At 34.6% G+C, this 27,231-nt stretch overlaps 2 protein-coding genes and 1 long non-coding RNA gene across 5 annotated transcripts in view; 2 read left to right on the forward strand and 1 right to left on the reverse strand.

Moving 5' to 3' along the window:
- The window catches only part of LOC148125803 (uncharacterized), a 503,025-nt gene that overhangs the window by 321,990 nt on the left and 153,804 nt on the right, over positions 1 to 27,231 (forward strand). The gene's annotated exons all lie outside the window — the stretch shown is intronic.
- On the forward strand, positions 15 to 13,562 carry ZDHHC6 (zDHHC palmitoyltransferase 6). 2 transcript variants are annotated; one of them, XM_026704766.2, is made up of 11 exons: positions 23 to 370; positions 3,053 to 3,514; positions 3,796 to 3,887; positions 4,172 to 4,331; positions 5,118 to 5,279; positions 7,929 to 7,982; positions 9,402 to 9,569; positions 9,674 to 9,715; positions 12,149 to 12,294; positions 12,379 to 12,422; positions 12,987 to 13,562. In XM_026704766.2, exons 2-11 carry the CDS (start codon positions 3,248 to 3,250, stop codon positions 13,088 to 13,090), a joined length of 1,239 nt encoding a protein of 412 aa, XP_026560551.1. In that variant the 5' UTR covers positions 23 to 370; positions 3,053 to 3,247; the 3' UTR covers positions 13,091 to 13,562. The 2 variants fall into 2 exon arrangements, with proteins under 2 accessions (XP_087788852.1, XP_026560551.1); XM_087932726.1 differs by lacking the exon at positions 12,379 to 12,422 and having other exon boundaries at positions 15 to 370.
- Positions 16,431 to 27,231, reverse strand: part of ACSL5 (acyl-CoA synthetase long chain family member 5) — a 53,488-nt gene continuing 42,687 nt past the window's right edge. For both annotated transcript variants that reach the window (XM_087932720.1, XM_026704765.2), the window contains exons 18-21: positions 25,774 to 25,917; positions 24,957 to 25,058; positions 20,501 to 20,572; positions 16,431 to 19,623 (exon numbers count right to left, since the gene is read on the reverse strand). In XM_087932720.1, coding sequence (XP_087788846.1) covers positions 19,486 to 19,623; positions 20,501 to 20,572; positions 24,957 to 25,058; positions 25,774 to 25,917 — 456 coding nt within the window. In that variant the 3' untranslated portion in view covers positions 16,431 to 19,485. The remainder of the gene's footprint in view (positions 19,624 to 20,500; positions 20,573 to 24,956; positions 25,059 to 25,773; positions 25,918 to 27,231) is intronic.

A 27,231-nucleotide genomic window follows, 5' to 3' on the forward strand; every position in this document is an offset into this window, starting at 1 on the left:
TCTTTTCGAGCAAGGCAAGGGGGATAGAAAGAGGCAGGACGACCGTCCGCCGGGGTTTCGCTGCTAAGAAAATAAGAATTCTGCGGGCCGGAGAAGGGTTTTTGGATTGAAACCTCTTTTTTTTATCCGCAATGTGGGGGAAATGTTTCCCCAGGACACTTGCCAGCCTATTGAGGGCATTTCCAAAGTCAGGGCGGAACGGAAGGATTGCATATCCGGGTTCTATGAAGGTGTCCCGGGGAAGTAGAGCACGGGGCCGCTTGAAAGAGCGGTAAATAAAGGCGGACAACCGGGAATCCCTGGCTGGCTCTGCCTGAAGAACAAGGCAGCAGGGGAAACCCGAGACAAAGCAGGCTGGGGTTCATCGCTGGTAAGCCGCGATGTCCTGCTTTGACTGCAGTCGCAGAGACATCGGAACTTTCCGTTCGAAGCCAAAGGGATTATTGCAGATCCTTCTCTCCCTTCTCCCAATCTAAGCGTAGAAAGGATGGGGAGAGGCTGTTCCTTGATCAGCCTTTGCTTTTACTTTGCCTGCTGAGTCTTCGCCAGTCCCCTATTGCACATTGAAAGGTGGAAGAGGGTTTTTGTTTTTTTGTTTCCCTGTCCTTAAAATGGCGAGGAATAGGCAAAGGAGCAGACGTAGCACGCGCTTCACCTGTTGAACTACTTGCCTGTTGCGCCCTCCTTGGACTTCGGTGTACGTAGAGAAGGGAGGAACTAACTCCGTGCTGTCATTTTGTATTGCGATGCTCAAAGCACAGAGATGCTTTTTTCTGAGCTAATGAGCAGGGAAGGATTTCACTCCCTGGGATCTTTGTTGTTTCAATTAATTACTTATATAAGTGTTCTGCAAAAATTAATTTCATGTGGAAAAGTTGCAAGGTTTTATTGCAAATATTTATTTATTTATTTGTGGTCGTAGAGCAGTAATGAAGTAGAATTGACCAAAGCAAAGTTATTTAAATACAAGTAATCTTCAACCTATGACTCCAATTGAACCCAAAATTTCTGTGGCTAAGTGAGACATTTGTTAAGTGAGTTTTGACCCTTTTTATGACCTTTACTGCCACAGTTGTAAAGTGAATCACTGCAGCTGTTAAGTTAGTGAAATGGTTGCCATGTGAATCTGGTGCCCCTATGGTCTTTGTTTGTCGAAAGATTGCAAAAGGTAAAACTCTGGGACACTGAAACTGTCATAAATATGAATCAATTACCAAGCATCTGAATTTTGTTCATGTAACCATGGGGATGCTGCAGTGGTTGTTAAGTGTGAAAAAATGGTTGTTAGTCATTTTTTGCAGCATTGTTGTAGCTTCAAATTGTCACTAAATGAACTGTAGTAAGTTGAAGGCTACTTGTACTCCTAGAAAGGTATAGCAAATAGTTATATCTCCCAGCAGTACTTGTGACACGGAGACCATAAGTTATTCTACTGTTCTTGAACTTACTTGGAATGTCATTGAATTATCAATCTCTTTGTTAACTCGGAAATAGTTGGCTTTCTTTTGAAACTTGGCTCAAAGCTCATGAACTAATTAGGGCATCCATAGAAACCCTGAAACTGTAGGTGAAAGAGGCTGAAAGAAATACTTTGGATTTTTTCATTATTAGTTAATGATGGACTACCAGATTGTTGTCTCCTTTGTTAAAAATCAAACATTTTTGTTGCGGAAAGCTGTCCACATTTTCAGATGCTAAATAGATACTTGATTACTTTATTAAATTTTTTTCCAGGAAAAAGAAAGAAATTGCCTAACTATACAAAATAGCAACTTCTGCTAGCTCAGGCAATTTCCCACATGAAGTGCTAACTTCATTGCAGTATCACAAACACTTTTTAAAGTTTTCTCCTGCTGTGTGACATATACATTAAGACAAATCATATCTAAATTCTTACTTGCATTTGAAATGAGTTCTTGGGCTGTTTCCTAGAACAGTGGTCTCCAACCAGCTGGCCGGGGACCACTGGCGGTCACAAGAAAATGTTAGTGGTCCGCAGAGAAATGTTACCACCAAAGCAATTAATCCAGTGTGCGCGGGAACACAAGGCTGTGCCGCCCACATAGCCCGCAGGAACGGCTTGCGTCGCTTGCATTGCGAACAACACCGGGTAGTGAGGGGAGGGGGGGAAAGGGCAGAGGGGTGGGAATGCGCCCCACACACCTCTCCTGTCCACTGGGCTGATTCTTTCCACTTCTTTCTTCTTCTGCTTTTGGCTGCATGCAAGGAAAGCAGCAAAAGTCTTTCTTTCTTTCCCCCAAACTCTGCCAGAAATGAGTCTTTGGGACCCTGCAAGTTATCCTGCTCCAAGAGGCTGCGCAGGCAAAGACTCATTTCTGGGGGAGTTTGGGGGAGAGAAAGAAAGACTTCTGCTTCTGCTGCTCTCCTTGCATGAAGCCAAAAGTCTCTCTCCCCCCCACCCCCGAGAACCAAGCTGGAGACGGTATCCTGCAATTCCAAATAAAGAATGATCAATTGGTAGAAAAACGGGGTGGGGAATTTTTCTGCAGACTCTTTTGGAGATTTTCCCAGGGTCTCTGGTCTGTGGGATTTAAAATTATGAGTTTGGTGGTCCCTGAGGTCCAAAAGGTTGGCGACCCCTATCCTAGAATGAGGAACTGATGCTTCACTGAATAGTATTTGAAAAATAACATTTAAAATTATTTCTTCAGGATTCGCTTCATAAACCATGTTTGCCTCATTTTCCTGCACTAAACAAAATAATTAACTAAATGGTTCACATTGGATTGAAAAGGTATAATCTTGTTAATATTTACCAGTTATTCTAACTTGTAACAAACTTGGAATCAATTTTTCAATTCAGATATCAGCGGACTTTTTAAAAGAAAAATGCACACACACGTACATACACAATGAGGATCTGAGTCAAACTTAGGACTATGATAGAGAGAGGAAACAGGGAGTAAGATGTTCTACAGCCCATTTTATGCCAGTGAACCATGGTCTGTTGCTACAAATCAATTTGTTTCTAATAAAAATGTTTATTTTGTAGTTGCTGTGGTTGGAAATGATGTTCTTTTTTTTTGCTCAGATTTTAAAAGAAAACTCATGAAGAATTCCTGTGGTTGATGATTCCTTCAAATATGAAGAATGGCTTAAATCCAGCTACTTCAAAATTAGTGTTTGGACATCTTACCATTCATCTTATCAGAGATGAAAATTTATGACAAGTGGAAATGTTTTCCTGAAAGAAATCGTATGAAATAAGAATCAACTTGAATGCAGTATGGGAACATTTTGTTCAATCATTAGATTTGAAAATCTCTATGAACTGAAAAGACTATGCCACTGGGGACCAATCATAGCACTTAGTGTAATAGCAATATGTTCTGCCATGGCTATCATCGATGCAGTCCTGTGGTACTGGCCTTTGGATACAACAGGAGGAAGTATTAATTTCATCATGCTCATCAATTGGACTATTATGATCCTTTATAACTACTTCAATGCCATGTTTGTTGGCCCTGGATATGTTCCTGTTGGATGGAAACCAGTAAGCAAATAACAATGTGGTATATCCACCCTCCCTTTAAAATAATATTTCACTCCGTAGCATCCTAATGTTATGTTAGGCAATTGCTTAGGAAATCTAAATTTTGGATCTGCAGCATAAAAGCAAAATGGGAGCCAGTGGAAAATTAAACTATGCACTTTTGTGGATACTTGCTGAATACATAAATGCCATTACATATTTAAAACTATAGTCTTCCTCCTACCAGATACATAAATATATATCTATACGTATATATACCGTATATACTGTTTTGTTTTTAGGAAAATTCTCAGGACTGCATGTATCTTCAATACTGTAAAATATGCCAATCTTACAAAGCACCACGTTCACATCACTGCCGAAAATGTAACAGGTACTATTGCTGATAAATACTTTTCATTGGGTAGAGTTAATATTTATTTACTCATGTTATAATAACACACACACACACACACGCACTTAAATCATTTCATAGATTTTATGGAATGTGAAAATAAAACCCATGTCATATTCCTTATGTTACACTTACAGCTTTTTTGCTGTATCGATATTGTCTGAAATCAACACTTTGTTTAGACATCAAGATATATTTGTTGAATAAGACTAGGGATGGCTGCTGGTCACTATGCTTGTATTAAACTTGGATTTGCTTCTTAGGTGTGTGATGAAGATGGACCACCACTGTCCATGGATTAATAACTGCTGTGGATTTCAGAATCATGCCTCATTTACACTCTTTCTTCTCCTAGCCCCTCTGGGCTGTATTCACGCTGCTTTTATTTTTGTCATGACCATGTATACTCAGCTTTATAACAGGGTAAGAAAACACTGTTTTGCTTTTTTTATACGCAGAATTCTATGACTTCGCTTTTGGAAAAACAGTCTTCATAATTCTACCTTACCTTATACTTTCTGTAGTTAAAATTACATTTTTGTCTGCTGTCTTCATACTGACAATCTGGAACTTTTGAAGGTTGTAACTTTTGCTTCATATCCTTTATACTTTCTTCATCTAGCCCAGAAGTAGTTATTCCTCCACACATACAATATATTTCATGAACCTAATTTAAAGTCCAGAGTCACCTTATAGGGGAGATGGGTGGCATAAAAAATTAATTAAATAAGTGATTAATCAGAAAGGAGACTATGCCTTAAAGATAAGGAAAGTACATTTCTTCAGAAATTGCACTCTATACTACGTTTTGTCACTGATAATAGATTGTGGATAATGTCATTCAATAAGTTGGTTATTCTATTAAAGCATCCTATAAAATTAGGAACCACTGAAAAATATACCAAATTAAAGAACATTCACTCCTTTCAGAATGCTTGGCTTTAAATTCAAAGTTACCTATAAGTCTGGTACATTCAGTATGTTTGTCATTTATTCATGTCTAACAAATCACATTTCCAATAAATCAGATACTGTATGTCCTTCAGGTAAGATATAATTTTTGGCTTAGGTATAACCTATGGGAACAACTCTGATTGCAGTTTGAACTTCTACTGATAGTTAAGATCAGAAAATTTTTGCTGAGGAAGAACTGAATGTTGTTCAGCTGGACGCTTACCAGTTTTCTTCTCCTTTGTTTCTTTTTAATAGGTCTCTTTTGGCTGGAGTTCTGTGAAAATTGATATGAGTGCAGCCAGGAGGGATCCGCGCCCAATAATTCCTTTTGAGTTGTCTGCATTTGCTGCCTCCTTATTTGCCCTGGGGTTGGCATTAGGTACTACACTAGCTGTTGGAATGTTGTTTGTTATCCAGGTGAGTCAGATACAAAGATGAGACGTTCTGACGAAATGTTCCGGTGCTCAAAGGGTGGAGACAGTTCTCAGTGCCTTATAGCATCTTATTTTCTCTTCTGAACTGTTTTAAATATCCAATCAGCAATTTGAATTTTCAGTCTATCTCCAGTGTACTTCATAATCATTATCACACAGCATTATGATTAGGGAAGCCTGTAGGGGATAGAGATAGTCTTTCCACAGATGCTCAGTTGTGCAATAGAGGAAAGACAAGCTTTCTTTATATAAATGGGAAGTATCTGTAGTTAAACTTCAGAACTCTTTATTACCAGCAGCTTTTTTCGGTTACAGATGTTTGTCAGTAACAAAGTCTTAATGCATATATGTATTTGTGGGTGTGAGAGAAAGAAAGAGGGAGAAGTTAAGATGTAGACATCAACTAGGATCCTTTTGGAATGTGTGATCCAGTTCAAAGAAGTGAAAACAAATTTGTACCAAGATTCTTTTGTTTTGTTTTTTGAATTACTAAAAGTTAGTGCATATGTCTGTACAAAATTACAAATGTTCCTTTTTTGATCTACGCTATGAATCAATTCAGTGATTTCAGTTTTAATTTGAAGGGATAATTTAATCAAACTGTTTCACATGGCCCTAATGTAGACATGTTAATGTATGAGTATGTTGTCCTATTAGCTAAGACATTTCTGCCATTCTGTATTACTTGCAATATGTAACAGCCCTCTGTTTCTTTAATATATTTTAATATTAATATAAATTTTTAATATCACTTTTAAAAGTTTTGGCATGCTACTTAAGACTTCAGTATTACTGTTCACACCAACAGATCTCCTGCTTCTACTATTAAAAAAACCTTTCATGGACATGTGCGTGCTATGCTTGATTGGCAGCTGAGATTTTTGCTCTATTGTAGTTGAAGCAGCTATATAGATTGGACTTCGTGTATTCATAGTAGAACTGGATTTTCCTTTTCCTTTTTTATATATTTATCCCTATTCTTTTCAAATGAAAATCTCAGCAAAGGAAGGAGAACAGTGTTAAGGAAAGGGAGACATTTAATAAGGTAGTAAAATGACAATGATTCCTTTTGTCCCTTTGTTATGTTTTTGTAAATCTACATTGTTTTGGTACAATGTTATCTATACACTAATAATTGAAGATTATTGACACTATTGTTAAGATGACTTAGGTTGCAAATAGAGAAAAGAGAAAGAAGTATTCTATCAATATTAATTACAATGTAGGCTATCAATATTGCAAGCATAATATTTGACTTTTCATCCAGACTTAACATTAAAGAAGAAAAACTCTCTGCAGAACGTATCAGAGTATTTGTTGTACTCAGTTTCAGTCTTGTACTGATTGTTTAGTATTTTGTTGTGTTACTTAATATATACTGTCTCTTTCTCTTTGTATGTGTCCATATATCATATTCTTAGATAGAAAGGCAAAGCAAATTTAAGAATTAAAATGCCAAGAAAGAAAAAAGCTATTGAGTGTTTAACTTCTCTTTTTTTTTTTTTACATCTGCTAATTTTCAGTATTTGTAAATATTTAGGCCTCCTTAGAAACCAGACTGTAAGTGATCATATTTGGCATGTTGTTGAATGTATTGTGCGGGGAGTTGATTTTATTTAAATATGATTAAATTTTTATTTTGAAATGTATTGCTAGTTTTACCATTGTTACATATTTTCCAAGTTTAAGTTTCCAGTCAGATATTTTTGGAATTGTATCTTTTTTTCAGTGTTGAACAAAATTTATTCTCACTGTTGTGTGTATATAACTCATTAAATTATTTTTGTTTATTTTGGGGGGGGGGAGTTATATACCTAATAAAAAAGTTGTAATTTCATTTAAAATTATTCTTATCATTTCCTTAAGTTAAAACAAATTTTGAGAATTATATGTATAAATTCTGAATCTGCTGTTCCAGAAAAACAAAAAAATTACATTACCAAGATTTTCTTCTAGTAGCAGCTTCTTGTGCATCACTACAGGAGAAAGGCATTCTGTTTATGTTTGAAAGAAATAGTATGGGAGGAAAGGATTTTCCTGGTGTAACAAACAAAAGGAAGGATGTGATGGTTTACTTTAGGTTCAGATGTTCAGATTCACAATATTAAATAGAGGATAGATTAATGAAATCTTAAGATTCCTTATAATTTAACCAAAAGGCATGGAATGATAGAATAATAGGAAGATGTGTGTTTGTTACAAATTCAAAACTTTCCAGATCACTCCCTGAGATTTTCACTCTCAAAAATTAAAGTAAAACTAAACACCACTGCATCTATGGAAATGTTAGGTTTTTTTCATTTATGCTTATTTGCTATGCTATTTATGATTTCAAGACTTTGATTGTTGGTGGGTTCAGCTAGTTTAGGTGTAAAAAACAAAAAGAACAATGGATGCATGGAATGGATAGAAGAATTATCCTTGAGTGTACTGAATCCAGAAATACTGTTTACTTGTTTATATACAAAGACTTTTACATTGTATTGGTTCATTCATTCAAATTCTAAACAGTACTATTAAGATTCCCTGTTTTCTATTTTTTGATCTAGTGTTCTGAATACGATTTCTGTGAAATGTGCTTCTATTTGCCCACTTCATACATTGTAGTCATGATCTTTGTAACTTTTTTTAGATGAAAATCATTTTAAGAAATAAAACTTCAATAGAATCATGGATTGAAGAAAAGGTAAAAAGTAATTATTCATAAACAGATATTGTGCCACAAAGGCAGTAGTCTGTAGTAGATTTGTACCATTTCCTGTTTATGTGACTTAATTAAACCAGGATCTTTTACTGCCTTTTCACACATTTTCTAAACTCTTCCATACAAGAAGAATCTAGCACATGTGGTCACTATTGCCCTTTAAATGTTGGGTTTAAGCCAATTTGAACATTATTTAAATTATTCATTTGTCGTGGCTCATAATAAATCTGCCCTTTTGTCATTCTTAAATTCATATTTATATGTTTGGCAATTACCGCAGCTCAGTTTCATCTAAGCTTCTGTATCCCAAGAAGCTACTCACTAGAGAGGAAGACTTGATGGAAGATAATTTTGCCAATTAAATGGCCCTTCTGATATTTAGATGTGGAAATCACAAAAGTGATTTTTTAAAAGACTTTATTTCACTATATAATTTCCTTCATTCTGATTTAGCGTGTTGAATTAATCCAGCTATTGTTATATGGCAATAACCATTTATAATTCCACATATTTTGCAGATGTAACCAATTTTAGTTTATTCAATAAGTCATGGTTAAACAAACAATGGTTTTGCATAAGAAATGGTTTCTGGATATTTTTGCTGGTAAGGCCTCTCCATTCCATTGTACATGTAGAAACTCAAAAAGAGAATTGTCTCCCTGTACCTTCAGGGGAGAACTGTAACAACTGTAACGACTACTGACATGACTTAACACCTCCCACATCCATTCTGAGAATAATGGGAGAAATAATTCCAGAAATAAATTTTAATGTGTAATATCTTTGGATCAGTAGAGGTCAGTATACAGTAAAAAACTTCAAGGAATTATGTGAAGCAGCACAGTGCTTTTAAGAAATAGTGAAAGATTATGAAATCAAAAATTTAATTTATCGCAAAGGAAGGTAATTTCAACTATTTTTATTTAATAGTTCTGAAATAGAACTGTCTCTTTTTAGTACTCAATATAAATTGAACTAATAATATTTTGACCTAATTCAATCCTGAAGAATATATGATTTTAAAAGTTGCCACTGTATTTAAATAACAAGTTAAAAGCATGCCATCTCATATCACACTTAGCAAAAGGTCACGGTTCTGATTATATAGATTATATAGAGGTGTCTTGCTCCCTCTGTCCCTATTTGCAGCTACTGTTCTAGCAATAGAAAATAAGTATCAAATAGTATAGCAATCTGCAGTGAGGGAAAAAAATCCCTTTGTCTTGCATGTGGCTGTGGGTCCTGGGTTATCTTAGTTAAACTTTTCTCATTTTTTACTACAACAATCACACATTTAAATGTTGGATGACATGAAAGTCCATGTTAAAAATCTAATATATTCATGTAATTGAGAGGTAGGGTTTTTTTGTTGTCAACTGTATTTGTGTATATTCCTTGCAGGCCAAAGACCGCATTCAGTATTATCAAACAAAAGAAGACTTTGTATTTCCTTATGACCTGGGAAGCAAATGGGATAACTTCAAGCAAGTCTTTACATGGTCTGGAAATCCAGAGGGAGACGGCTTGGAATGGCCTATAAGAGAAGGCTGCCATCAATACAGTTTAACAGTATGCTGTTTTCCCTTGTTTTTCCTTTTGCACTGCTACAATTAAACGTGAAGTAAACACATTGAAAAATTGGCTTTACTAAAATGCTGCTTTATATCTTTCAGATTGAGCAGTTAAAACAGAAAGCTGACAAGAGAGTGCGAAGTGTAAGTGATCAGCAATTAATCACATTGCTGTCTGTATTGCTATAGTGAACTTAGCATAATATTGTTGTGATAATTAAGAGCTGCATGGTTTCATGTTACATTTTAGAACACGATGTTGGGTAAAGCAGTAAACTAATAATTATGGCATAAAGTATTGTTATTTCTATAGATGAATTGTAGTTTATTTATCATAAGATGTGTGTGATGTTATGAGTGTCTTTATTCAATGAGAAGAAAGAGGCAAGAAAGAGGAATCCAAAAGAGAAGAAATTCTAAATAACTGCTTATGAGTTGAAAATTTCTGTGTTGAAAATTTTAATTGATTCTGTTTTAATTAGCCATTAACCTATCCGTTAGGGAATGCATTAAAAATGCTGAACAAATACTTCCCTTAGACATATCTCCTGAAGTCTTAGAATCCCAGTAACATTTCCTGACAAAAAGTATAATTTTTCTCTATATAGGTAATACCAATCCTTTGACTAAACTAATGTCTTACAAAATGGAACCCAATAAATTAGACTTATATCAAACAATTAGATCAATAGTTCATTTTTACACTACAGACCATGACTTCTCTTGTAAACAGCTGCTTTCCAGTTGGTCAAATCTGTCAAACAAACGTGAGGAGCCATTTTCTTGTAGAGCTTTATATTTTTATAAATTCTGGATAGTTATAGTTTTCTACTCTAATTATATAACCAGTAATTCTTTTTGGTGTCTTGGAGTCTTGCCTCTTTGTGGGCAAGATTTCAGAAGTAGTTTGCCATTGCCTCCTTCTTAAAGCTGAGACAACAACTGGCTTTGTGACTAAAGTGGGCTAGAAGACATGATCTCATTTTCTAGCCTGCTGCCCTAACCACTACACCAAACTGGCTCTCTGGAAATTCATAGTTTATCTTTGAGAAAATAGGTGCGGACAGATAACTAAATAAGATTTTAATGCTCCACAAATATTTTATTTTTGAAACATTGAGTCTGTATACATAATTTTATTTTATTTTTAAAAAAATAAAATTATGTTCACGCACTCCAAACATGGTATCTTGTTACATTGTCGTTTTCTGAGAATGGGAGCGTGCATAAGCACACCAATGTGCCTACCGTCCCTGTCCTATTGTTTCTTTTATATATTTTTTAATTTTTTTTATATGTATCCATGTATTCATAACTATGTTTTTACTTATACCTGTTATCTTGTAGGCAATTGACAAATAAAAATAAATAAATAAAAATGTGATGTCTAAGAGACATAATGGCTTTTTAAACACCCCAAATTTCTCTATAACCCTAACCCCTGCTTCCTATTTGACTGCTCAAAATTCTTCTAAAACATCCCTTTATCACTTCATGTATTTCCTTCATCATGCAAACACTTTAATTATTTCTGAAATGTAGAGACCCCTAAACCCAATGGTACTATGGTTTCCTGAAGAACAGCAACTATTGTTTACAATGGCTCATACATAAGGAGACTACACATAAGAACTGTTTCCTTAGATGTATTTGTTTCTATTTATTTGATTTGAATATTCTTCTACTTGCACAAAGAAAAGTTGCTATGATCAAGAGCACCTTATTATGCAAATGCAGGATCTAAGCATAGACTTTTACTATAAGATTGTGAAATGGAGGTGGAAGGGCAGATGAAAACTGAAAACCTACACTAAATGTCAAAATAATGTATTATTAGAGGGTGACAACTGTTAGAAAAAAATTGGCATCTAAAAAAAGTGAAGGTGATTTATATAATTCCAGCCCCTCATTAATATATTTTATTTTTATATCTCTATTTTATTTAAACATCAAACATTGAAATACAAATTAACATAAACAAAACAGGGAAAGGGAGTAATCAAACAAATTGAAAGTGAAATATATATATAAAGTAAATATAACAGCCACCTCTCCCTTTTAAACAAATAACACCAGTTTATAAAATATCTTTAAAAATAGCCAAGTACTAAAAAAACCAGCAGTCATAGAATATTAATGTCATCTAAAAGATAATAAACTATAAAACATAAATAAACTTCTATTTTAAAAGCTATAATATTTCTCTAGGTAATCTAGTCTAATCTTCAAAACCCAAAGCTTGGTTTTCTTCTTGAAAGTAATCTAACGATGGCCTCCATGTTGCATGAAATTTAGTCAAATTATTGTCTCCAAGCAAAGCAGTCAGTTCTAGCATCTTGACTAGGTCCATTAATTTCAAAATCCTTTCTTTCATTGTTGGTATATATTATTTCCATCTTTGGGCTTTTAACATAATTGCTTGCCAATGTCATATATTTAAAAAAAGTCTCAAAAATTTATGAACCAACAAAAATATCTCATTCTAAAATTTCTTAGCCTTCGTACAATTTTATAATTAATTGTTTGTAATCAGCAAATTTATCTTAAGCAACTTTTTTTTTAATTCAAATTTTCCAGGTACGGTACCAAGCAATAGAAGACTATAATGGTGCCTGTTGCCCTGTTACAAAAGGTATAAGGACTTTCTGTACAACTCCATGCACTGAAGAGCCTAGAATTGTCCTTCACAAGGGAGACCACATTTTAGCCACCCGAGGACTGAAGTTAGTATCTCTATAATGTGATTACTTCAAACTTTTAAAAACATGCTGTCTGTTTAATTCTTTATTCTTTTTTTTTTTTTTTTGGCATTGGATGTATGGCGACAAAATTACTGACCTGCCAACGAATGGTAATTATCTTGTTTCAAAGTTAGACTATCTTATTTCAATTTTCTAATAATAATTTAAATGCATATTACTATTACCAAATAGCTAATTTGTGCATTTTCCGGCATTTTAGAATTTAAGTATTATAAAAGTGCAACTAGAAAATAAATTCAAATGGCCAGATTAAATAATTAAGAATGCAGTTTTAAACATATTTTCTTGGAGATGAGCTCCAACTTATATCAGGGAGATATACTTCAACTTTGACATCTGTAGATTTGTGCTATTAGGAACTTCATTTATTTTCAAGTTGTTAAAACAAGGATGGCAGACGCTATCACAGAAGAAACATTCCTTATTCTTTCATGTGCAGGACATAATGCTTCTAAATGATCTCCTACAGCAATGTGGTTAATACAGGCAAAAACTAAGTCACCTTATGAAGAAAAATTGTGAAAATTGAAAAAAGTTTCATTTTGCAGACGTTACAGTTTCTGACAAGGCTCAGAGTGCATAGTGATGGGATGGGGAGGAAAAATCTGCAAGTGCTGAGGTCTTTGATTTCTGCTGTTCTTTCTCACTGTTAGATGGAGAGAGAATCAGAGGTTGGTTCCCAAGAAAATGTGTGGAAAAATGCCTGTATGATTCTGAATCAGATCAACCGCTAGATGGAGAGAAAAAAGCAAGATAACCCTTGTGATAACTGGAAGAGTTTGCTTTGGACCACTGTCCTTCTACTTGAATATTCTGTATATATTCTTATGTATGGAACAAAGATCATATTTTGTGTGTTTGCAAGGATGGGAGCTTCAGTGCCATAATACTAATCATCTTTTGCCATTTTTAAAAGGAGGAAGCCATTCCATGGACGCTTTTTCATATTAAAGCTTTCAGAATATAGAGCACATTTGGCCTGCTTTTTTATTTAATTTTATTATATAATCTTAATAAATGTAAGAGCTACATTTTTTCCTGATATTTAAGTACTGCTCACTTAATAATATATGCTCTTCATATTTGCATTCCTCAAATTACTTTTCTATTGCCATCATGAAAGTTGAAAGGACTATTGTGAATGAATGCAGCTGAGTTGACAGCTGATGCTTTGGATTTTTTTTTAAATATGTGATTTTTATTAAACAAAAATAAAATAGAAAAGGTTATATTTAGTCTTTGGTGCATCTTTAGAGATGAATGTATTGCTGAATTTTTGCAACGAAATAAGAAAACCAGATAATAATTCACCCATGTGAACCCATGACAGAACTGTTTGGTTTTGTATAGTGTAATGGGTGACATCAAATTATTACTATATTACTTTCTCTATCCTGGAACCCTATAGATACAATGAAATGTTTTATCCAATCAGCAGGGGTGAATTATAGCACTTGCTTTCTTCCTTCCTCTGAAGGTAAAGTTCAGTCAACATCTGAACTTTCTAAGTTTTTATATACTAGTCAGGACAAGTTTCTATGAGACTCTACAGTTAAATTCAATAATCAAACATGCATGCATTAAAAAAATATGAAAACTTGAAATAGAGAAATGTAATTTGATTGCAATTCTTCTATATCTTCAAGTAGGCCACATCAAATACCAAACATCACAGGGATTCCAGGACTGCCACTTTATTGTTTAATTGAAATATATATTGAAAGCTTGTCCAAAACTTTTGCACACTCTTTTTAAAGACAATAGGCCAATGTATGGCTGTTCTTTCTACTCTTCATGTTTGATAAACCATTTTACCTTTCCCACCTCCTCAAGTTAAGAAATAAATTTCTCTACAGCAGTGCTTTTCCAATTTGATAAGTATACAAAGTATGGAGTTGTAGAATTCCCCAATAAACATAGTGGTTGGGCAATTCTAAGAATTTAAGTCCACACATCTTAAAGTTTATTGTGCTCAATAAATAAATCCTCAATTACCACTTAAGTATAAAAAGTGGCAGAAAGTCAAGAAAACTCGGGAAGCATAACTAATATTGCAGAAGACAATTCATAGAGAAGCAAATTACCAATTCTGTAAGAATTTTGACAGTACATTTCACTTGTCTGACACACATTGCCAGAACACTGGTGGCACAAACTACTATAGCTGCATCTAATTTACACTTAGGTAAAGGTAAAGGTTCCCCTCACATATACAAGCTAGTCATTTCCAGCTCTAGGGGACAGTGCTTATCACCGTTACAAAGCCGAAGAGCCAGTGCTCTCTGAAGACATCTCCATGGTCATGTAGCCAGCATGACTAAACACCGAAGGTGCACAAAATGCTGTTACCTTCCCACCAAAGTGGTCCCTATTTTTCTACTTGCATTTTTACATGCTTCGAACTGCTAGGTTGGCAGAAGCTAGAACAAGTAATGGGAGTTCACTACGTTACACGGTGCTAGAGATTCGAACCGCCGAACTGCTGACCTTTCTGATTGACAAGCTCAGTGTCTTGGCCACTGAACCACCACGTCCCTCTACACTTTATAGTTTACATTTCTAAAAAGGCTATTGGCCTGTAACTTCATGCAAAAATGAAAGTTTAGTACTTTCAGAGAAGACAGGTCAGAGAAAGTGCTGTCAATAACAGGAAATAATAAATACTATTCAAAAGTGACATTAAACAGAACTGAATTAAATAGAAAATACTTTTCAACAGTGACATTAAACAGAACTGTATCACATTAGCAATGTGAAAATGTATAGGAACAACTTTTACGAATTGCTTCAGAACAAAGCAAGATAGTTCAAGCTGTGATTTGTCATAATTGAGATAATTATGGCTTACAGCTCATGAAAACCCCAAATCCACAATCTCAGAAAATTAGAATATTACATGCAATCAAAACAAGAATTGTACAAAGAACAACATCAGACCTCTGAAAAGTATAAGCATGCAGATGTACTTAGTACTTGGTCTGGGCCCCTTTTACAGCAATTACTGCCTCAATGCCGTATGGCATGGAAGCTATCAGCCTGTGGCACTGCTGAGGTATTATGGAAGGCCAGGATGCTTCAATAGTGGCCTTCAGCTCTTCTGCATTGTTTGGTTTCATGTCTCTCATCTTTCTCTTGGCAATGCCCCATAGATTCTCTATGGGGTTCAGGTCAAGCAAGTTTGCTGGCCAATCAAGCACAGTAATCTCACAGTCATTGAACCAGGTTTTCGTGCTTTTGGCAGTGTGGGCAGGTGCCAAGTCCTGCTGGAAAATGAAGTCAGCATCCCCATAAAGCTTATCTGCAGAAGGAAGCATGAAGTGCTCCAAAATCTCCTGGTAGACGGCTGAGTTGACCCTGGACTTAATGAAGCACAGTGGACCAACACCAGCAGATGACATGGCTCCCCAAATCAACACAGACGGTGGAAACTTCACACTGGACTTCAAGCATCTTGCAGTGTGTGCCTCTCCATTCTTCCTCCAGACTCTGAGTCCCTGGTTTCCAAATGAGGTGCAAAAGTTGCTCTCATCAGAAAAGAGGACTTTGGACCACTGAACAACAGACCAGGTCTGTTTTTCTTTAGCCCAGATAAGATGCTTCTGACGTTGTTTGTTGTTCAGGAGTGGCTTGACAAGAGGAATACGACATTTGAAGCCCATGTCCAGGATCCATCTGTGTGTGGTGGCTCTTGATGCACTGACTCCAGCCTCAGTCTGCTCCTTGTGAAAGTCCCCAACACTTTTGAATGGCCTTTTCCTGACAATCCTCTCCAGGCTGCAGTCATCCCTGCTGCTTGTGCACCTTTTTCTTCCACACTTTTCCCTTCCACATAACTTTCTATTAATGTGCTTTGATACAGCACTTTGGGAATATCCAACTTCTTGTGCAATTACCTTTTGAGGCTTTCCCTCCTTGTGGAGGGTGTCAATGATGGTTTTCTGCACAACTGTCAGGTCAGCAGTCTTTCCCATGATTGTGCTTCCTACTAAACCAGACTGAGAGACCATTTAAAGGCCCAGGAACCCTTTGCAGGTGTTATGGCTTAATTAGATGATTAGAGTGAGCCACTTTTTTTTAAAGTTTTTTATTTTAACAACAAAACAACATAGACATACCACATAAAACATAAAAATATCATCCTTCTTGATAAATTTACAAACAGTGCATCGGTTGGTTTACCACTTTTTTTTGTGCATCCATTTCCTAGTCACTAATATAATTATATTACATAATAGCTCATATTATCAATCAATAATTATATAACCTAATATCATCACTAAAAAAATCATTTATCTATAATTTTGTTAATTCATATTTTAACGAGATAACTATAGTTTACTTAGTTTATTTTGCAATAAATCATAAGATCATACCAAATCTATCTTGATAATGTTTTATAAAGATAATATCAAAAAAAAGGGAAAAAAAATTTATGCTAAATCTGAATATTCTATTATTATGTTTTATTATCTAACCATTGATAAAAAAAGATCCCAAACTTCATAAAATTGTTTATCTTCTTGTTCTCTAATTTCAAATGTCAATTTACTCATTTCAACACAATCCAATATTTTCTTAATAATTTCTTCCTCTGATGGAGTTTTCTCACTCTTCCAGTTTTTAGCAAATACAATCCTAGCTGCTGTTAATATATTTACAATCAAATACTTCAAATTTTTATTATATATATCAGGTAAGATTCCCAATAAAAAAATCTCTGGTTTCAAGTCTATATGTGTCTTTGTCATTTTTTCCAACCATATGCGAATCTTAGTCCAATATTTTCTAGCGTCCTCACAAGTCCACCACATATGGTAGTATGAGCCAGGTATCTGATGACATTTCCAGCACTTTTCAGATTTGTTCTTAAACATTCTTGCAATTCTTGTCGGGGGGAAATGCCACCTGTAAAACATCTTATAACAAGTTTTCTTTATAAGCTGTTGACATTGTCATTTTATAATTTTGAGACCACAATTTTTCCCATTTCTCCAAATCAATCCCATATCCAATATTCTTCCCCCAAACAATCATCGTTTCTTTAACTTGTTCCTCCTCTAATAAAATTTCCAACAAATAACTGTATAATTTTTTAATCACTTTTTCATCAGTACCTGTCAAGATCCTGTCTAAATCAGTCAATTTATCATAAACTCCCTCTGCTTTAGAATCTATAAGATACCTTGAATGTATTTGCGCATATGAAAACCAATTCATCTTTATGCCTTGTTCTTCTAGTTTTTGCATTGTTTTAAGTTCACTCTTTTCATCCAATATTTCCCCATATCTAACTGTTTGTTCCTTCTCATATATTATAGGATAAGAAAAGGCTTCAATAGTTGATAACCAGACTGGGATTTTCAAATAACATTTTCTCTTAATTTTCTCCCAATTCAACCATAAAGACTCCCTTATATAATGCCTTCTAAAATAGCCCTGATTTAGTTCCCTTATACCACAGAAAAGCATGCCATCCCTAGAGTGAGACACTTTGAGCCTAGAATATTGAACCTTTTCACAATATTCTAATTTTCTGAGATTGTGGATTTGGGGTTTTCATGAGCTGTAAGCCATAATCATCTCAATTATGACAAATTACAGCTTGAACTATCTTGCTTTGCACGTAATGAGTCTATCTCATATATTAGGTTCACCTTTTAAGTTGCATTACTGAAATAAATGAATTTTTGCACAATATTCTAATTTTTCGAGTTTCACCTGTATATGCAAGTTCCAATGGCTAGTAGAAACTATTGCTGTTTTCCGTGATTCAGAGCATGATGTTCAGGGTACCAAAAATTATGGCTTCAAGATGATAAAATATTGTTTTAGCCTAAATGCAGATGAGCCACCCTACAGGCCTATTTCAAGTCAACAATATGAAATGGCACTATCATGGCATTGAAAATAGCCCTTTCGTTCTGTTTACATTGTTGTCTAAATTTATTTAAAAATTTTACTACTAAAAAATTTGAGTGTTATCTTGTTAAATGTAATTCCCTTTGCTATAACAACAAAAACATACCTATATTTTCCATTAATTCTGTTCCTGAAATTGTACTGAACCTTATTTTAACACCTGTGATTGGTAACGATGCCTGATGCATTGTACATCCTGAAAATAATCTCAGGTCTGTAATAGTATAGAAAATATTTTAAATTATCCATTTGTGACTGTGAAATAGACTATATTGCAATGCTTAATAAGTGAGAAATACGATATATACCCTATTTAACCAAAAGGTTATTAAATTTTAATTAGTTTACAATTATAAATTAGAATTATGACATTCCAGAAATTGAAAACAATTCTGAACCTGTCAAAATTATTATAAAGAATTAATTATTTCAAATAAACAGTGTATTTACTTATTCTATCTAGGTTCCAATGAAATAAATTAGTTATGTACAAAGAAAAAATTGTTTATCTTATTTTATTTATATTTAGGTCATTATATCATGTGGTTTGTTTGGCTACAGTGTCAACCCATTGTAAAATTAAAATTAACCATGAGTTCAAGATTTTTGGATATTCCAAATGTCTTTTTATATAGATAAATTGACAAACACTTTAGGATATTTTCTTTTACTAGGTTTTTATTTTTCATATGAAAATTTCAGTTAGTAAATATAGTCATTTTGTACTTTAGCAGAATTGGATATACCAATTTAAAACATACATACAATTGATGCTAATATATATAAGTGCTCATCTATGAGTAATACATCCCATAGGTAAATGAAGTGTATTTTACAATTTTTAAGATATGACAGAATCAAAATATTATACATTACATTATCATTATTATGTAGTTAGTGTATTGCCATAACAATTCAAACAAACAAGTACAATGCCATTATTCTCTTCGTGTGATAGAATTCAATGTTTTCCATTAAGCTCAGTTTTTAATAGGTTTTTAAACAATTTAGCATACAATAAAAGAAAATGTAGTTTCCCCAGTGGTTTTAAACAATTGAAGCCAGTGCAGTCTGCTTTGTCTTCCTGGGTATGTAACTCTAAATGGGACTCTCTAACCTCCTAACAATATACATATACTATGTTTATTGGTTTCTTTTAGGAGTTTCTTTTGCCAGTTAGGCACTTTCATAATCTCCTGTCAGTATGTTCAAATCAAGGTGGCCTTCATTCCTTCACATGTCAGAAGCATAAAGAGCATCAATTTGACTCCTGAAGCATTTGACAAGGTCTGGTCTTCTTGATTTTAGTGTTGGGGTTAAGAGTCCATTTTCAACTGTAAACAATTCTGGATGAAGGTAGATGTATTTCACCTGGTGGAAAAAATACTTTGTCACAATAAGAAATGTTTGATGCGTATAACTATCATGGAAGCAGTTACCATTTTACTGACAAATGTTAACTCAAAGAATAGCATAACTGAGGGGACAGTCTATAGCAGGGCTGTCAAACTGGAGGCCCATGGGCCAGATGCATCATGCGCAGGCCATGCCCACCCCAGCTCCACAAAGGGAAAAACTTCACAAAACATCACGTGACAGCAACGTGATGTCATGAGTTTGGTATCCGTGGTCTATAGCATTTCATTTTCATATTTATGGGATATTTAAATTCCACTGAATTTATACTCATGATTTGGGTCCAAGGGCTATCTCAGTTTGGAATAATATGGGAAATGAAGCATTACCTTCCAAGAATTCTTCCAAAACATAGTTATTATTGTATTAATTGTGTACCATTTGTCAAAGGCCAAGAATGGAGATTCAAACTGTGTGTTTCAGAATATCAGACATATGCCATTAAGAATTCTGAAGTCTTTTGGAAACCCATTGTAAAAGATAAGATCAATTTGATCTCATTAAAATGTCTAGGAATCATAATATATGTGAAGGGGTATCATCACCAAACATATCCTGGTATTATTAGAGTCTGTTCCCAATAGCTATTATAGGACTTTTCTGTTTATAAAATCAAGCATCTTTTCAATATGAATAAAATGATTATACAAATCTTCATCTCGCATATCAAATCTCAGGAGGGCAAAGTAGAAGGAGAATTTAGGGACGGCATAACTTTTAGGTGTTCATCACTGAAATTTAATATAGAGAAAGCAATAGTTTCTTCACTGATTCTTCTTTGAACTCCTTACAAAACTCATCATCTTCAGCAATTTCCTAGATAATTACTTACTTGTTCAAAGGTCTTAAGGCCAGCTTCTTTTCCCAAATTGTTCATTTCCATCAATACAGCATTTTTCACTACCTTAAAACAAAAATGGAGTTTAACTGTTAACTGTTAACTGTTATCACTTTTAAAATTTAAAAATACTAACCTAAATGTAGATAAAATTACTTTTTGAAAGTGTAAGTCAAAATATAGCCTGAAAATGACATTCAAAACAACAAAAAACAAGTAGTAAACCTGAGTAATCTTTCTGAATGGTATAACAATTAAAGAAATTCAAACTTTGCACTTGAAATGCTTGTAGGATAAATGCTAAAAAATGTCATTAAAATTACCTCTCTAAATTATTTTTTCTAGTCAACATATTCATGAAAATTGTTTCTTTCATACCTTAATCCATTAAGATCAGTGGTGTGTTTCAAAAAAGTTTACCACTGGTTTGATGGGCGTGGCTTGGTGGGCATGCTTTGTGCACACATGCACCAGACACACACTTTGCGCAGGCACAGAGGCTTTCTGACTCACCTCCTGCAATCCTGCACTCTCCCTGTCACTTCAGCAGCTGACGTGCGGTAATCTGCTGTGCCGCACAAAGGAGCTGTGCTACAAAAGCAGCACATAAAGGTCAGTATGGGAGCCTGGGCGAAGGAGTGGCCCCAACAGCAGAGCATCTTAGAGAACTGGTTCGGTCTCTGCTGCTCTTCGGCGCTACTGGTACCCCAGAACTTGGTTGAACCAGTAGAATATCACCATTGATTAAAATTAATTTGGTTTACATCAGTCTTTCATATTTTCTTTACAGATTTGCTTTTCTCAATTAATAGACATTTTATTTCTTTATATTAGAGATATCAAGAACTATCAACTCATGTTACATAGATACAGAAAACATGCAGGTAATCCTCAATTTACAGTCATTCGTTTAGGACTGTTCAAATAACAACGGCATTGAAAAAGTGACTTGCAACCAGTTCTTGCACTTACAAGCATCGCTATATCCCTATGATCATGTGGGCAGTTGTCAACTAGCATATATTTATGACAGTTGCAGCATCTCAAGGCAACACAATTGCCTTCACAACTGGCTTCTAACAAGCAAAGTCAATGAGGGAAGCCAGATTCACTTAACCCCATGATTCACTTAACAACTGTGGCAAAAAAAGGTCATAAAGTCATGCACAACTCACTTAAGAAGTGCCTTGTTTAGCAACAGAAATTCTAACCTCAGTTATACTCTTCAATCAAGGACCACCTATAACAAATAATCAGTTGAGGTACTGGTTATTATAGTCCCAAGCTACAATTTCCACAAGATACCTCGGGCCCAGGAATGTCAAACTCACAGTGTCACATCACATTTTCATGTGACATATCGTGACTTTTTACCCCTTCACTAAACCAGAGTGGGTGTGGCCAGCACATGCCACATCTGGCCCATGGGCTGCGAGTTTGACACTCCTGCTCTGGCCTATTCTGAGCTAAAAACAGTGCAAGGTCTTTGCTAGTTTCTAGATTAATACCCAACAATCAGTTTTGTGCTGAACAACTCCATGGAAGATTATAATGGTCCTCAAAGTGTAAATGTTAATACAAAATATATAAAAACAAAGCAAAGTGATATAAATATGTAAACTGTACATAAACCCTCTTTCATAATGCTTTATTGAGTTTTTTCCATTTATACATAATACCAATAGTTATTAAACAGCGCTGTGACATTATATATACATTTATGTGTCCTATCAAAACTTACAATACACAATACTTTCATACCCTCTTATCTATTATATACATTATTTACATTTTCTATTCTTATATCTATTACCAATCCAAATAAACCATGTTTTCCATACTGCATTGTATTCTGTGTCTGCTTTCCTTTTTAATTCCATAGTCAATTTATCCATTTCCACACACTCTAAACATTATTAAACCTTCAGGCGGTATGGAGTTTTTCTTCTAGTACTGGGCATATGAAATTCTTGCTGCTGTTAATATATGTAATATAAGATATTTTGTCTTTCTGTTATAGTTTTTTTAAATTATTCCTAAAAGGAATAATTCCAGGACAAAATCAATTTTATTTTTAGTTAACTCTTCAACCACATATGAATCATTTTCCAGTATTTTTTCACTTTGAGGCATGTCCACCAAGAATGAAAGAAGGTACCTTGTTGTTGTCCATGCTTCCAACAATTTGGTTTTAAATTTGGGTAGATCTTTGCCAGTCTTGAGGGTGCCAAATGCCAATGATAGAACATTTTATGTTGGTTTTCCTTACATGCCACCAATTTTGTTATTTTATAATTCACATTCCAAATCTTTTCCCATTCTTCCAGATCAATCGTATGTTCAACGTTCCTACCCCATGCAATCATCATTCCTTTCACAATTTCTTCTGTTCTTTCAATTTTTAATAAATGTTTATATAACTTTGATAATAATTTTTCATCTGGGCCAATCAAGACTTTATCTAGTTTTTGTAATTGGTGTATTCTGCGATTAATTTGATTTTTCTGCGTTTAACATTCCATCAGTTGTTCTCTGGGTTGATGGAGATGCTGTTGCTGCTGATGGATTTGAAGATGTTTTTTTTCCTGCTCTTGAAGTGGTTGTTGTTATACTGGTCATCTCTTTCAGGATTTTTTTTTTCTCTCCTAAAATTTTATGAATAGTTTCCCAAATTGTCATACAATCACTTTAAATCTAAAGACCAATTTCTATGTCTGTAAAATGAAACTAATCAATAATATGTTTCTGTGTTTCTTATTCAATATTTCAATATTTTCCATTCATATACATTCTAATAAATGTGATATAATATACGATATATTATAGTTGATACTTAATATACAATTAACATAAGTATTAATCCAAGGATATAAATCCTAATTATATTTTAAATAGAACAATATCTATCTGTCTAAATATATATCCAAAATTATAGTCTATTAAATCATCTATAACTCCAGTTTATATTTGGCATTCAATATAAATATAATTTAATATAAATTAATTATAGATGAATCCTGTAAATTTAATAAAACATCTATATTTTATCTATATTTCCTAAAGGTATCTCAATCTTTAAAATTAATACAAATATTTATATATCAATATATATCAATATTCGATATTTCAAAACACTTAATATATTGAACCAGTTATTTTACAGTTAATTTTCTAAGAGACTTAACATCCAATTATTACAAAGTTACTTGATGTTAGAGTGTTTGTTTCCAGTTCTGTCTCAGCTAATAGTCCAATTTCCTTCTGTTGTTAGTTTTGGACTGTCTTTAGGTCTCATACTTGTTCAATTATTAAGTTCGGTGGTTCTACAGTTTGTTCCTCCGGTCTTTCACAGGTTTCTCCAAATCTTCCTAAATTGCCTTATTAGTGTCTAAGCTCCTGAGGCTGTCCACTTCCTCCCTCTGCTTGTAGAGCTTTTCTCAAACAAATCCACAATCACCACCAGAGCTCTCCTCTTCCGTCCTCTTTCTGGTTCAAACTTTCACTTCTTCCAGTTTTACTCTGCACAGCAGCCACACAGCTGATACTTTGTTGCTTTCAGCAGCAGACGAATTAAACCATTGGATTCTCCTTTCCCTCCCTCTCGGGCTTAAAGTCTTCTATTCTCTCTTTTCGGCTTTCCTGAGTTCTTTAGATTACTGCTCTTTTTTTCAGGTTGCCACTTTGGGGGGTTAAAGCCCTCCCCCTGGAGCTTCCTCCTCTGCCAAGAATCTCTAGAAAGTTACTCACTTTAGGAGTTCGATCAAGTCTATAGTGATATGGGATTCTTTCCAAATGTCACAGTCCATTCTTTACATTTATTCCTTCCTCTTCATTTGTGACTAGTCATGGTTTTGAGTCTCCCATGTCAGTATGACAGGGCAGGACACTCTCCACACCAGGATCAAGGGAAATCCTTCAGTGTAGCAGGAAGCTGGCTCCTCTCGCTCTGCAGCACTTAAGATGTCATCACTGGAAGTCATAAACTCTCAGTTCATTCTACAATGCCACTTTGGAATGCAAAAGGTTTAGGATCACTGTTCTATTGGACAACCTTTTTTCTCCCATTTCTATTTCTCCCATTTTGTTTAAATTCAATCTGCAAGTAGACAATTTTTATGGCTTAAATAAATGTAAAAGTCATTAAATGATTCTTGCTCTGATGATTTGATAAGTAATGATATTTCAGATCATGCATTTTTCCTATTGTGTAAACTGACACATTTTATACATTATGCTAAAGCATCATAGTTTCCCTATTGAAACCACTGAACTATATTTTCCACAGTGGATGTCTTTATAATATGTTCATCCAAAATCAAATAAACCATATTGTAGCTTATATGATTTGTGAACCTACATAACATTTAACTATAAAATTTAGCTCAAACATTTTCATCTTACAAATTAAGGAATTTTTAATTCTTTATATGTAAAATATATGTCCACTTACTGAATTTTTGCAAAGATCTTCAAATGAACCTTTTATTCCCAGGTTTTCTGCTAATGCTGGAAGAGTTTCTTCATCAGGAACTACAATACCCACCAAGAAAGACTGTTTGTAGGAGGCAAAGAACATATTTAGATTTTAGTCAATTTAGAAAAGAAAGTATTTATCGTCAATATATTCTCTGACACAGGGGTGGGATTCTGCCGGTTTGGACTGGTTCGGGTGAACCGGATGTTAAAGTAACAGTTGGTTCGCTGAACCAGTATTTTAAAGGACTGGCTGGCCCCGCCCCTCCCTCCCTCCCCTCCCAGGAGTCTCCATGCAGCCCATTTTCAATTAAGATAAGTGCAGGGTCTGTGCGGAGGCTCTGGGAGAGGGAAAGCAAGCCTTCTGGAAGTCTAGAAATGGGCCTGTTTCTGGCTTTCAGAGGGCCTCCAGAGGCTGGATGAGGCTACTTTCACCCTCCCAGAGGCCCAGGGGAAGCCTCTGGACCCTTAGGAGAGCAAAAATGGCCTCCCCCAGGCACTGGAGGCCCACCTGAAGCCAAAAACAGGAAGTTATGGTAGGCCTCACCCACCATGTCCATGCCCACCTCCAGCAACCGGACAGTGAACCGGTTGCTGGGATTTTTGAATCCAACCCCTGCTCTAACACATATAAAATCCCTCCTTTTTGGGGGAAGAGATGTCATGTTTGAAGAAAAATTGTTTGAGCGTGTCATTTATTTGAAAGCCATAATTAAAAACTGAAAAGTAATCTTGCAATGGAGAGAACAGCCTTTGGGAGTCAAGGTAGAACTCCCAAAGGAATATTTTGTTACCTGAAGGCTATCTCCATGCACAAATACTTGTGCTACAGAAGGACTTCTGATATATACATTTTCAATCTTTTCAGGTGCAATATATTCTCCTTGGGATAATTTGAAGATATTCTTTTTTCTGTCAATTATCTTCAATGTATTATTCTACAAAAGAATGTAATAAAATGGGGATTGATAACTCATATAACAAAAAATGGAATCAGTTACAGATGTTCTTACTGTGCCCTGTTATGCTTGTGAGGAGCTGATGCATGATTGCTTAATACCTAAAATTCAGGTTTTGTAAGATGCAAGATTTAGAAGGCAATTACAATATCTATCCACTCACTACCCAGCTTTTAAGGTTTCCGAAAACATTCCCATTCAATATTGGAAACTGATGTCAGTTTCTTTTGCTAAAAGACCCAGAAATTGGTATTTTAGGCACTGATTTTTTCCCTACCTTAAATGGCCTCCAAATATTTACTGCTTAATAGTTAATATAAGAAACTACTTAGCATGCAAAGGAAGCATTAATCTCCAAGATCAATCTGTGTTTGTAACATATGTAGTTACAGAGAATTTCATTTCAACTTGCAATTACTACTTTTACACACACAGACTTCTGAGCCAGACTTCCAAACACCAAATTAAGGTGCCCTTTATTTTTTTCAGAATCAGTTATACATTGGGCCATGATGACCTACAATTAACATTAAGGTGGTCACAATTATGTTGTGTCATGAGCTAATATTTGAAATCTTCATATGATCTTTAATTGCTATACAAGTCTATAAATTAACCATTATAAATAAGGTTGTATTAAGGAGTTTGTTTTACTCCTACTGACTACTGATTACTAGGCTTGTCTCAACTGACAGAACATGAAGAAAAAATACCAGCCAAAAATCTAATGAAATTTGGGCACTAAATAAGGTACATATTCTTGAAATATATTCTGCCTTTCTACCACTTCAGATCTTAACAAAAAATAACAATATCCAGGGATTTTTCCAATCAAGAGACATTATACAGATGTTATATTTTTCTTTCTAAGATTTTCTTTGGTTAGTTGGTTCGTTGGGTATATGTAATGTATATACCACATGTATGTATTGATGGGGAGGAAAATGGAAGCAATTGAAAACAGAGTTTATAAGTAAAACAAATGTATGAACCATTTCAGAGAACTATCATTACCAAACTCAAAACTTAAAAGTCATATTTCATATTTCATAACATCAAACATTGCTCCTATTTAAGGTCATCCATATTGTTGTACAAACAGAAGGAATTATGAAGACTAAGTCTACCTTTGGTATGATCTCATTTTATCTTAAATAATCCCAATATAATAGTAATTCTCTTTGCAAAGAAATACTTTTAAGCACCTGAAAACAGTTTAAGATATATTTTCTATAACTTACTTGCTACAATTATTGACAGTACAACGTAGAAACCAAAACATGCCATTATTAA

This window comes from Pseudonaja textilis, chromosome 4 (assembly GCF_049901715.1).
Source record: "Pseudonaja textilis isolate UNSWEBS1 chromosome 4, rPseTex1.2, whole genome shotgun sequence".
Lineage (NCBI taxonomy): Eukaryota > Metazoa > Chordata > Lepidosauria > Squamata > Elapidae > Pseudonaja > Pseudonaja textilis.

Coding starts and splice junctions, on each gene's coding strand:
- ZDHHC6 (XM_026704766.2), top strand. CDS start 3,248: ATGGGAACATTTTGTTCAATCATTAGATTTGAAAATCTCTATGAACTG. Junction 9,570..9,673: donor GCCATCAATACAGTTTAACA/GTATGCTGTTTT, acceptor TATATCTTTCAG/ATTGAGCAGTTAAAACAGAA. Junction 12,423..12,986: donor TACTGACCTGCCAACGAATG/GTAATTATCTTG, acceptor TCTCACTGTTAG/ATGGAGAGAGAATCAGAGGT.